Genomic DNA, 11,947 nt, shown 5'->3' with positions numbered 1-11,947 from the left:
AAAAGCTTACAATGTTGTGCGACTTCTAAATATATACTTTTTCTAACAGTAAATGCAACAAAACAATAATAATTAAAAACGATTGCGAATTATAAAATTAATTTCGTTGTATGGTATTTTTACGTTACTTTTTTCAACCAAACTGGGTATTTTCAGGCATGGCAATGCCCTTCAACAAAAATATATACTCCGCAGCCCTGGCTGGTTATCGATAAACAACTGCTCACATAACCTGCTGTCGCACATAATTTATTTTGTCAGCCGAAAACCGTAAGTAAATGGGAATTTATTAATATTTCAACAATTTGCTTACTTAAACATTAACTTACCGATTATAGAAAACATAAAGATGCACATCACACGCCTCGCCCTGCGTCAGATTACGCGACAAGTGCAGCTGCATCGCATGTACAGTGCAGCGGCTCCGGCTGCCGCAGTTTCTGGAGCCGAGAAACTAGTGCCTCCGGCGCCGGAAGGAGTGGCCAAACCACCCAATCCCAAGCTGGACTCCATCGTGAACAACATCGCCGCCCTCAATCTTCTCGAGGTGGCCGAACTGAGCACGCTGCTTAAACAGAAACTGAACCTGCCCGATACCGCATTTGCCCCACAATTCGCCGCTGGGCCGGCACGTGGTGCTCCCGCCGAGGATGAGGAGGAGGCGGCGCCCAAGAAGGTCCAGACCTCCTTCAAGGTCAAGCTGGTCAAGTTCGATGAGAAACAGAAGGTGGCGTTGATCAAGGAGGTCAAGAACCTGCTCGAGGGAATGAATCTGGTCCAGGCCAAGAAGTTTGTCGAGAGCGCACCGACCATCGTCAAGGAGGACATCCCCAAGGAGGAGGCCGAGAAACTCAAGGAAGCGCTGGCCAAGGCTGGGGCCATTATCGAAATCGAGTAGTGTCGCCGGTGCCTTCGTTTTCCTATTATGCGTTTAGCTGCTAGTTATTGTTTTAATAAAAAGCCTGGCAACATTTGCTGTAAACTTAACGAGTTGCTTAACAAACTAATAGTTTTCTGTAAAAACGGGAATATATAATATTTTCCTTAGGCCTTTTCCCAATTTATAAGTTTTCCTGCAGTATCTTTTCATAGAATTTATATAATGATCAACGTTTTCTTAGTCAATAATGCGAAACTGTTTTAAACAAAATTTAGTGTTTTTTAATTTGTAGTTTATAGGTAAACATTTAATTCTAATTCTGACAATTTGACATTTATAATATAAATCACATCAGAAGAATTACTTTATCACTTTTGCAAAACAAAATTAAATATAACGCAAAAGTGCAATTCCGCAAAATCGATTTAAAAAAAAAAACAAGAATTGAAAATTTTAATTAATCAATTGATAATTTATTTCAAATAATTTTATAAGGACGAAACTGATTTAAAGCTTCGTCCTGCAGTCCAAAAATCAATTTAAATTATTAATAACAGGTGTCGTTGGTTAACAGAGCCCCAAAATCACTTCAAAAAGCAAAAATCGATTGACAGTTGGCAAATCGGCGGCGCACTTGCAACTTTCTACGCTTCGCCCTGGAAAACAATCAAAGCCAATCCACTTTTACCTTCCTTTTGGGATTAAACATCAATTAGTGTCCGCATAGTCGGCGATTAGAGATGTCCTGCTAATTGGCGTCGTGCCGCGTTCTAGTGAATGCAGCAAAGCAAATCTATTGGCCGCAGACTCAAAAACACGCGCCACACTCATCAAGATTGTACCGTTACATCATCTGTAAGCGGAACGATCACAATGGCCCCAAGTTTTCGATTTTATTTATAGCCATTTAAACTGGCTCGAGCGGAAAGAAGATGCTAGACTAGAGCCGGGCTTACATACCGGAGAGAAGAGCAAACACTAGACACTTTCTTTTATCCGATCCGGGGAATCATGCGGCGCTGCACGCGTGCGCAGCCCGCCAAATTGGGTATCAGTGCCAAGAGCCAAGTCATCGCTATCACTTTCCTCGCCCAGAAATTGGTTTGTTGTCGTCCCGAAGAGGTACGCGTAAATTCGGATAACGAATAAAGCCAATACGGGCCAGAAGCCGACCACTTCCCATGCGTGAGTGCTCCACATTCTCTCCCGACCAGGCGAAATAAGCCCCACACGATCTCCGGACAGGGGCGGATTATCGAGTAAACAACGGGGAGAAATTCATTCATTAAAATTCGAAAATGGGTCATTAAATGTTTGTTGTTCTAACTTTGAACATAACTGTTTGGCTTAATAATTTTTAATCCGTGTTCAAACTCTTAAATCTAATAAGAAAGTTTGCAAGCTTGGGTTTTAACTATTTTCTTTTTTAATTTGAATAAAGTAACCAAAACAAAACTAACTACTATATTTTCTTAAAATAAAAGTATTCAATGCAATAAAAAATTTTTTGCGATGTTGTTTTCTAATTTATTTATATGTACTTTAAAGATAAGAGTTATAAAACTCTAAGAACTCTATTTCAGAACTCTCTTTCAGTTCAAAAGGTTCTTAAAGGTCATTTTTTAAAACCATATTGAATAGAGAAAATTAGTATTTATCTGATAAACATAATTTTAAAAATAGTACCAATATGGAACTTATTTTCATTATTTATTATTAAAATTTAGAAAATCTGTTACTTATATTTCTTAGTAAGAAAATTGAGAAATTCGATAGACACCTAAAAAATGTGTTTTTTTTAATATTCTGCGAAAATTCAACTTTAAATAAAAGAAATCAAATATCTGACTGCACTTTGAAGAACTCCAGCCGTCCCTGGAAAAGGTGCATGGGCTGTCGGGTTCTCTCAATTAGCACCTGAGCAGCCCACTGGCCTGGCCCATCCGACTATGCCCCTAAAACTCGGATCCCATCGGCTCAGTACCCATTGTGTCCCAACCGCGAGTGCACGTCTCTTTAGACCGGTAGCCAATCCGTTCCCGCTCCGTTGCAGCAGCTAAAGCTCCAGCTCCCCGAGTGAAAACCGAAAGTGATCCGTACGATATCCGATTATCATGTCTGCCGGTGGTCGTTCCTCGCAGCTTTTGGCCCTCGTGGCCATCTTCTTCAGCAGCTACATAGTGGGCATCTACAGTGCGGCACGTGCCAGCAGTTTGGTCTTGACGTCGGAGTTGAATGTTAATAAAACCCTGATCCCGGGGAATGATACCCTTCTGGCGGATGAGGAGGATTCCAGCTTGGCCCGCAGTGGATCACGACATCCTCGCTGTAAGTATGAGCTCCCGAACGGGTGAATCTTCCGAAGATCTCGCCCGATGAATGCCGGTGGTTTGTTTATCCGTCGTGGTGGAAGTATGTGGGTCAGGCGTCAATTATCACCCACTGTGCATGTACCGCAGGTGGATTCTTTAGTCTTAGCTGTCCCCGTGCCCTACAATCATCATTAAGTGCGCGGAAAACATTTCCATTTGCGCATTGCAGTTTTAGAAAATATAGTAAAGCCTCCGTAACTTCGATTTTCTGCCATTTGATTTCTTAAATTAGGGGTTAAACATTTCTTAGAATGTTACCTACTTATCTTGCCGTTAAGTAACTTAATTTTCATTTTAAAAAATTGTGTCACGGATTCAAATTTACAAAGAAACATATATGTACTTTTTTAAAGGATCACGACCAACATTTTTAGTTACAACCATTTAAATGGCAGTTGAAGAATTTCCACTGTCAAGTTATCTATTAGGATTTTACAATGTGTGATAAAGGGCTGATAGCAAAGGAAATACAACAAACTGCAAAGTATGATACTTTTCAATGTCATTTTAATGACAATATATTTTGCTTCTAGGGTTTCCCTTCTACACAATCGGCCGCTTTTCCAACGACATTTGCACGGGCAACAATCTGCTCCTGGGCACCTGCGTAATCAATGGAGAGTGCTCGGACAACAGCGGTGTGGCGGCGGGCAGCTGCTCCTCCATCACAGCCCAAGCCATCTGCTGTATTTGTAAGTTGATAATGGAATTCCAACCTTTGAACAAGAACTAAACTATAACGATTTCTTATAGATCAAAGGACATGTGGAGCAAGCACTTCGTACAATAACACGTACTTCTACAACAGCAATTATCCAGCTCCGTATGCGGGTGGCGGACGCTGCTCCATTGTGGTCACCCCGCCGGATTCGACGATCTGCCAGTTGCGAGTGGACTTCCTGTCCCTTTCGCTGGCTCCTCCGTCCGGCGATGGAGCCTGTGCAACCGATGCCCTGACCATCACCGGAGGAGCCTCGCAAGTGCCCAGCATCTGTGGTGAGAACGCCGGCCAGCATGTGTACGTGGACTTCAACGGCGTCAATCCGATCACCATCTCAGTGGCCACGTCCGGCAGTTACACATTCAACCGTAATTGGCAGTTCCAGATAAGGATGCTGGGATGCACATCGGCCACTTTGGCTCCGGCCGGATGCCTGCAGTACTATATGCCCAGCAGTGGCACCTTGGCCAGCTTTAACTACGTCTCGGCAGCTTCCTCTGCACTCAATTCAATTGGAGTGCAGGGCACCAGGCAGTTGGCGAATACGAAGTACGGAATCTGCATCCGCAAGGCAGCAGGAATGTGCTCCATCACCTACAGCCAGGTCAGCTCCGACACGTACTCCTTTACGCTGACCAACGATGTGGGCGCCGTGGATCCAACGCTGCTGGCCACCTCATCGGTCCAGAGCCAGGATTGCACCACCGACTACATCATCATTCCAGCGCCAACGCAGGGCGGGGTTTCGATGCCCAGTGATCGCTTTTGCGGACTGGGTCTGGTGTCCACAACCACGTCGGCGAAGCCATTCGTGGTCTACACGGTAACCGATGGTAACGAGGATATGGACATATCGAATCGCGGCTTCTATTTGTCGTATTCGCAGAACGCGTGTCCAATTCTGTAAATGTGGTAGAGAAAATAAAAGAAAGACTTGATTATATTAGCAATACAAAAAGTTGAAATATTTCTGGCAAGGAGGAATGGTAAATCCTAGCAAAAATGGAAAATCCTGAAAATAGGATAATTAATTCATATTGGAAAGTAGCAAAACTTTTAAGAATTCCACTTATATTTCACATTACTAGTGCTTTGTTTTAAATGCTTTGTGAAAGTAGCAATTAGCAAAAATGATCTAATAGGAGTATTCCACGAAAAATATGAATTATGTTTCGGTTGTTTGTGACAAAAGAGTTAGCAGTTCAAAACGAAGATGTGGTTAGGAAAAGAAAAACAAATAAAATTTAAAAGGTTTATGATAAATATATAGATAAATACTGTACTATTCACAATGTACAGATGCATTTAATAAATATTGCAGTCTTTAATTCTAAAACAAACAGTCGGTTATATAACAATAACAAAGACATTATCTAAAAGGAATTTGTAAATGGAGATGGATTAGGATCACACTGCCAATCGGGTGAGACTGTTGATTTCCGCCTCAAGCTCCTTGACCTGAAATTTGGAATAGCTTATTTCATTATGTACATTAATTACGAAACATTTCAGAATTTTACCTTATTTTCGAAATGCGTTTTAACAGTCTTGTCGGCCATCAGCTGGAAGGCTTCATTGTCCAGACGCAAGCGGTAGCGCTGGAGCTCATTGACCAGCTTCTTGAGTTTCTTTTTGTTGGCCACATGCATCTCGTCACGCTTCTCCGCCGTCACCGCCAAACCATCGCTCACCTTCAAGCCAAAGGAACAGAGTGCGCCCGCCGTCGAAAAGAAGCTTAGTTGCTTGGAAATCTTTGAGCTCTCATCAAGCAGTTCCAGTTCCACGCCTTCGCAGCGAGTAAGGACCTGAATCTGAGGCAGGTGGCGACGTAGTACGCCCTCCGAGTCGGAATTCTGGGCAAACAAACTGAGTTGCGGCTGGTGCCGCTTGCTAATCTCGTTGCGACTCTTCACCTGGCGCACGTTCTGGCAGATGTTCACTATTTCGTTAACCTCTTCCTCAAGTTTAACGTCTTGGTAGTCGGACAGCTTCAGCTCAATGTTAAGCGGCACATGTTGCAGCAACTCGGAAGCCACAAAAGGAGTAAATGGGGCCATGGCTTGAAGACCCCAGCTAAGACAGGCGGTCAGAGTGCCCACATGGATGTAGGCGTTGGCAGTGCGATTTGCAATCGCCGATTTGGTGGTCTCCTGTCAATTTAGGTAGCCAGAATTTGAGAGAATACATAAACAATGAAATAATAGCTCACTTACCAAGTAAATATCACAGAGATTTTGATAGAAAAAGGTCTTTAAAGCTGCCGTGGCCAAGTGGAAATTATAGTTGCTGTAGCTTTGCGAGCAAATGGACAAGGTCTCCGCCAGGCGGCCTATGATCCAGCGATCCCACATGCTCAAATTTACCCCTTCCAATGTCTCGAACTGATGTAGCGAGATGCCCAGTCCCTTGGCGGATCCCAGGGTGAACCTCATCGCCTGCCAAATCTTGTTAAGGAACAGCTTGTTGGTGTGACAGGCGTTCACATCGAAGCTGATGAAATGGCTTTTGATGTTGTGGCTCATTAAAGTAAAACGCAACGCATCGGTTCCGCACTCCTGGATGCCATTGGGGAACATCTTGGTCATTCCAGCTGTGGAAGTCTTTAACTCCGTGGGCTTTATGATGCCCGCCTCGCAGGATTGCTCTAGACCAGACTTCAGACTCTGTAAAGACCAAGAAAAATAAGCAATAATAAACGGCCAGAAATTTAGACCTCACCTCCAAACTGGCGCCCTGGACCACCTGTTGTGGGGCCACAATGTTTCCAAGACTCTTGGACATCTTTCTGCCATGGGCATCGCACACAATGCCATTCAGCAATATTCTCTGGAATGGAGCCTCGCCGGTCAGCTTCAGACCCATCATCATCATCCGTGCCACCCAAAAGAAGAGAATGTCGTGGCCGGTCTGCATCAGGTCCAGTGGATACCGCTCCTTGTAACTCTCTTCGGGCCAGCCAGCCGTCGAGAATGGCAGCAGTGACGAGGAGAACCAAGTGTCAAGCACGTCGGGATCACGCGTCAATGTAAACTCCTCGCTGCCCACCAACTGAATGGCCTTTTGTCTGGCTTCCTTCTCGTTAACGGCAGCCACCCATTGACTGTTGCCCTTGGAGTCGGTCACCTGATAGGCGGGCACTTGATGGCCCCACCACAACTGTCTGGATATGCACCAGTCGCGACTATCCTGCAACCAGCGTTCCCACTCCGTCTCGAAGCTTGTGGGCTGGATTTGCAGCCGCCCACTATGAAGTTCGGATAAAGCATCGTTGGCCAAATCTTTGCACTTGAGAAACCACTGCGGCAGGATCATGTACTCAATAACATCCTTAGAACGCGAGCAAACCGGCAATTGCATGCTGTGGGAGCGCACCTGGCGCAGCAGTTCCATCTCCTCCAGTCGGTTCACAATCAGCTCTCTAGCCTCAAAACGCGGCCTGCCCTTGAATTCGGGATAGGCCTCGACCACGTGTCCCGTTTCGCTGAACACCTGGCGGGGTTTCAACTTATGGCGAGTGGCCAGCTCGAAGTCGAACTTGTCGTGGGCAGGAGTGATCTTCACTGCTCCAGTGCCAAACTCCTGATCCACGGAGATGTCAAAAACGAGTGGAATTGTGTCATGACGGAAGGGATGCTTGAGCTTCACCTCCTCAACGTTTCGGTACTTGCTGTATCGTGGATCCAGAGGATGCACGGCAACTGCTACATCTCCCAAAATAGTCTCGGGTCTGGTCGTAGACACCACAATCTCCTCTGCTGAACCATCGGCCAGTGTTTCACCATCCACCACACGATAGGCAAAATCATAGATTCTGCCAAATAGCACATTTTGTTCGTAGCCCGGAACGGCGATCTCCGTTGGTTCCTTAATGTCCACAACGTCCACCTCGATGTCGGAGATGGCGGAGCGCAGGCTGGTGGACCAGTTGACCAGCGAGTTGCGTCGACGGATGAGGCCCTCGTCGAAGAGTCGCTCGAAGGCAACGTTCACCGCATGGGCCTGCTGTTCGTCCATGGTGAAGTACTCGCGCTGCCAGTTGAGCTTGCAGCCGAGTTGGCGAAGGTCCTGCACAATGCCTGCACCCTTGTCCGCCTTCCATTTCCACACTTCGTCCAAGAACGCTGGGCGACCCAGGTCCTGCCGCGTTTTGCCCTGAGATGCAGCTATGGTCCGTTCCACGACCACCTGGGTGGCAATCCCCGCGTGATCTGTGCCTGGGACCCAGTCCACCTGGTAGCCAAGCTGCTGTCGCTGGCGTGCAATCACATCCTGCACGGTGGCCATCAGAGCGTGCCCCAAATGAAGGTTGCCGGTGACATTTGGCGGCGGGAGCAGCATGCGATAAGTTCCCCGCTTGCAACTACTGGCTGAAGCTTTTGGCAGATTCGCCTGCCGCTCCTCCCGCTCCCAATAGGCCTGCTCCACAGGTCGTGGCTGGTATCCGGCGGCCAACGGCAGCTCCTTGGCCGCATCTAGAAACGGAGGAATATGAATCGTTCAGCCGGCACTGGATTTATGAATGAAACTGGGAAAAACGCACCTTTAACTGTGCTGTAGTACACAGAGTACACCTTCGGCTGGCACAGGTACTTGTGTTTGAGTAATTTACTACTGCAATTCCTAATTATTTGCATTTTTATTATGTGTTATGTCAAAAATAAAACAAATTGAATTGAAATTAGCGATGGCACTTAAACAGCTGATGTGATAATCGATAGACGGTATATCGATTATAGGCGCCAATTTCGAAGTGGATAACGGTTAAGCTTTTGTAATTTTTTAACTTTTTATTTAATTATTTGTTGTGTCAAAAGGGGAAGTATTAAAACATATAACTCATTGGCTACATAGGCTTCACTAAAAACTAAAAGCCCATATATATCTTTGTTACAGACATCAGATTTCAATGTGGCATATTTCTAAATGATTGTGGTTTAATTCCCTAAAAATCTTTATATTCATCTTGGTTTGGATTTTTCGTCATCTTTATGAGCTAAAATTTCATATTTTCGAAAAATGGCTTTTCTGAAAAGTGACCAAAAACCTGCACTTTTAAGCCCATAACTTTTCTTACAGATATCGGATTTTAAAGTGGCATATTTCTAAATGATTGTAATTTAATTCTCTAAAAATCTGTATATTCATCTTGTTTTTTATTTTTGGATCGATTTTGCAACCCCTTTCCAAGTTTTCGAAAAATGACTTTGCTGAAAAGTGACCAAAAACCTGCACTTTTAAGTCCATAACTTTTCTTACAGACATCCTATTTCACAGTGGCATACCTTAAAATGATTATGGTTAAATTCTCTTAAAAATTGTATACTCATCTTGGTTTGTATTTTTGGGTCGAAAAATGGCTTTTCTGAAAAACGACCAAAAGCCTGCACTTCTAAGCCCATAACTTTTCAAACAGACCTTCGATTCGAAAGTGGCATATTTCTAAATGATTGCCGCTTAATTCTCTTAAATCTGTATATTCATCTTGGTTTGTATTTTTGGGTAGATTTTTTGTCATTTTTATTTTTTTTTCCGGGCGTCAGATTTCAAAGTGGCATATTTCTAAATGATTGTGGTTTAATTCTTTAAACATCTGTGTAATCATCTTGGTTTGTGTTTTTGGGTCGATTTTCAAACATTTTTATGAGCTTACCCCTTTCCAAGTTTTCGAAAAATGACTTTGCTGAAAAGTTCCCAAAAACCTGCACTTCTAAGTTCATAACTTTTCTTACAGACATCCGATTTCAATGTGGCATATCTCTAAATGATTGTGGTTTAATTCTCTAAAAATCTGTATACTCATCTTGGTTTGTATTTTTGGGTCGATTTTTCGTCATTTTTATGAGCTAACCCCTTTCCAAATTTTCGAAAAATGGCTTTGCTGAAAAGTGACCAAAAACCTGCACTTCTAAGTTCATAACTTTTCTTACAAACATCCGATTTCAAAGCGGCATATTTGCAAATGATTGTGGTTTAATTCTCCAAAAATCTGTATACTCATCTTGGTTTGTATTTTTGGGTCGGTTTTTCGTCATTTTTATGAGCTCTCCAATTTATTAAAAAATGGCTTTGCAGAAAAGTGTCCAAAAACTAACTTTTCTTAGAGACATCAGATTGGAAAGTGCCATATTTCTAAATGATTGTGGTTTAAATCTCGGTATATTTTTTTGAGTCCATTTTTTGTCATTTAAAGTCATTTATTTTATAAGGGTCGAAGAATGACTCGAATAATTTTATTTAAGAAACAAGGAATTTGAGTAACCTAATTAACTAAATAGGGCGTAGAAAAGTACCAAAACCAAGCTACTCTATGAATTTGGACCGCAAGATGAGTATAGTCCGATCAGACGATCTGCCTCCCGAAAGCCCGCCTCCACGGCTCCGTGAACAGTGGAAAAGTAGTTCCTGCTGGAGGCTTCTCCGGCAAAAAGCAGGCCGAGATGGCCATCCGGTCCAGTTACAGGTGTCTCCAGATCCCAGGGACCCGTGTCGTGTTCATCGGCCTTCGTGGTGCGAAGGCTGTAGCTCCCGCGGAAATTTGGATTCGTAAACCACTTGCTGCGCAGGAAGCGCTTGGGTGCTGGCACCTCGAAAGTCAGAAACTTGCGGAACAGCCACTGCAAGCCCTCCAGGACTTTCTCATCCGACAGGGTCTCCATGTGGCGTCCATGTGATCCGCCCACCCAGGCCATCAGCAGACGGGGCTGGCAAGTGGTCTTGTGGCAGCCGGTGATGCCCTCCAGCCAGGAATACTCTGTCTTGCGCAGCTCCTTTAGATCCTGCTCCAACCAGAAGCAGTAGAAACCGACCCAATCATCGGGAAGCGGTTGCTGCTCAAACTCCAAGAACAGTTTGTTCACGGTTCCGAGATTAAGGCTGCGGATGGCATTCACCTTGGCCGGTGGAAGAGGGGGGATGAACATTTTCTCGTGCTGCTCCTGCAGGACTCCCAGGGATACAGTGCAGATGACGTGATCCGCCTCGAAGTAATCCCCATCCTCGCAGCGCAGGATTACCTTACGAGGGCGGGCCAACTCAATTCTGGTGACCTTCTTCCCGAGGTGGACATGACCTGCGAGTAAGCCCAGATCCTCGGGCTGATCCTCACCGACATTCATCAGCAGGCGGATGAATCTCTGGAAGCCCTTGGTGCCCCAGTGGAGCAGCTTGTCGCCATCGCAGTCATGGTACTCGATGTGTTCCCTCACAGAGACCTCAAACAGGTTGTCCGCTCCCACGATGGAACTCTCATGCTTGGCAAAGGAATCCAAGGCCTCTCTGGCCAAAGTCCTGTCCACATGGGGCAGTTCGGCTTCGATTCGCCGCCAAAAGTTTTCCGCGAGGTGGGTGCCAGAGGATCCCACGACCGGATGGGGTCCACTTGGCATGCTTCCAGCCACAATGTCGTGCATGGTGCTGCCCACTTCGTGGGGAACCAGCTCCTTGTTGGACCTCACCATCTTCATGGTGCTGTAATAGTCGCCCGTTGGATGGAGAATATCCTGATCCTTCACCATTTCATACACACAATTCCGCTGCATTCCATGACACCACTGGGCGCCCACATCGATGACGTTGTCCGCGAAAGGGATGGTGTGGATCCGCCCACCGATGCGGTCCTCCGCCTCCAGGATCTGTACATTTTTAAAGTTGTTCTGGAGGAGTCTAGTGGCGGCGACTATTCCCGAGAGTCCTGCCCCGATGATCAATATCCCAGAGGAGCCCCGGCATTTATCCATCCTGAAAGCAGGCAGTTGACTCCGACCGACAGAGCAGACGATCAACGAGTTACTGATGGAGTTTTCAACTCGTTGGTCGACTTCACAACTTTTAGATGCTGCATTTAAATGGCTTCCCTTTTTAGTTTCAGCCCCACTTGTTGCACTCTGACAGGTTTTGCACCACAAAAATGTAACATTGAGAAATCCAGGTCACAGTACTGAAAATTGGTCTTAGGTAACATTGTGTTTGGTGAGT

The 11,947-nt window shown here is 45.1% G+C and overlaps 4 protein-coding genes across 4 annotated transcripts; 2 read left to right on the top strand and 2 right to left on the bottom strand.

Moving 5' to 3' along the window:
• The first annotated feature begins 141 nt into the window (after positions 1-141).
• On the top strand, positions 142-987 carry LOC108052326 (50S ribosomal protein L7/L12). Its single transcript, XM_017134704.1, has 2 exons — positions 142-270; positions 339-987. Exon 2 carries the CDS (start codon positions 350-352, stop codon positions 896-898), a length of 549 nt encoding a protein of 182 aa, XP_016990193.1. The 5' UTR covers positions 142-270; positions 339-349; the 3' UTR covers positions 899-987.
• Positions 988-2,873: 1,886 nt separating this feature from the next.
• LOC108052301 lies at positions 2,874-4,931 on the top strand. Its single transcript, XM_017134671.1, has 3 exons — positions 2,874-3,208; positions 3,786-3,944; positions 4,006-4,931. Exons 1-3 carry the CDS (start codon positions 2,995-2,997, stop codon positions 4,878-4,880), a joined length of 1,248 nt encoding a protein of 415 aa, XP_016990160.1. The 5' UTR covers positions 2,874-2,994; the 3' UTR covers positions 4,881-4,931.
• A 327-nt stretch (positions 4,932-5,258) lies between these two features.
• Positions 5,259-8,758, bottom strand: LOC108052330 (valine--tRNA ligase). Its single transcript, XM_017134710.2, has 5 exons — positions 8,514-8,758; positions 6,692-8,445; positions 6,187-6,636; positions 5,494-6,123; positions 5,259-5,431 (listed from the first exon to the last, which is right to left on the bottom strand). Exons 1-5 carry the CDS (start codon positions 8,605-8,607, stop codon positions 5,381-5,383), a joined length of 2,979 nt encoding a protein of 992 aa, XP_016990199.1. The 5' UTR covers positions 8,608-8,758; the 3' UTR covers positions 5,259-5,380.
• Positions 8,759-10,198: 1,440 nt separating this feature from the next.
• LOC108052303 (spermine oxidase) lies at positions 10,199-11,883 on the bottom strand. Its single transcript, XM_017134674.2, has one exon. The coding sequence runs from the start codon at positions 11,707-11,709 to the stop codon at positions 10,279-10,281; it is 1,431 nt and encodes a 476-aa protein (XP_016990163.2). The 5' UTR covers positions 11,710-11,883; the 3' UTR covers positions 10,199-10,278.
• Between the last annotated feature and the right edge of the window lie 64 nt (positions 11,884-11,947).

Source organism: Drosophila rhopaloa, unplaced genomic scaffold, assembly GCF_018152115.1.
Source record: "Drosophila rhopaloa isolate 14029-0021.01 unplaced genomic scaffold, ASM1815211v1 contig_163, whole genome shotgun sequence".
In the NCBI taxonomy this organism is placed as follows: domain Eukaryota; kingdom Metazoa; phylum Arthropoda; class Insecta; order Diptera; family Drosophilidae; genus Drosophila; species Drosophila rhopaloa.
Note: the sequence above shows the minus strand (reverse complement) of the source record. Positions and strands in the feature narration are given on the sequence as shown.

What these genes read in the sequence shown, in the direction of transcription:
- LOC108052326 (XM_017134704.1), top strand. Translation starts at nt 350, where the DNA reads ATGCACATCACACGCCTCGCCCTGCGTCAGATTACGCGACAAGTGCAG.
- LOC108052301 (XM_017134671.1), top strand. Translation starts at nt 2,995, where the DNA reads ATGTCTGCCGGTGGTCGTTCCTCGCAGCTTTTGGCCCTCGTGGCCATC. An exon ending in TGGATCACGACATCCTCGCT is followed by an intron (nt 3,209 to 3,785) that starts GTAAGTATGAGC and finishes TTTTGCTTCTAG; the next exon opens with GGTTTCCCTTCTACACAATC. An exon ending in CCAAGCCATCTGCTGTATTT is followed by an intron (nt 3,945 to 4,005) that starts GTAAGTTGATAA and finishes GATTTCTTATAG; the next exon opens with ATCAAAGGACATGTGGAGCA.
- LOC108052330 (XM_017134710.2), bottom strand. Translation starts at nt 8,607, where the DNA reads ATGCAAATAATTAGGAATTGCAGTAGTAAATTACTCAAACACAAGTAC. An exon ending in GTACTACAGCACAGTTAAAG is followed by an intron (nt 8,446 to 8,513) that starts GTGCGTTTTTCC and finishes CTCCGTTTCTAG; the next exon opens with ATGCGGCCAAGGAGCTGCCG. An exon ending in ATCTCTGTGATATTTACTTG is followed by an intron (nt 6,124 to 6,186) that starts GTAAGTGAGCTA and finishes CTAAATTGACAG; the next exon opens with GAGACCACCAAATCGGCGAT.
- LOC108052303 (XM_017134674.2), bottom strand. Translation starts at nt 11,709, where the DNA reads ATGGATAAATGCCGGGGCTCCTCTGGGATATTGATCATCGGGGCAGGA.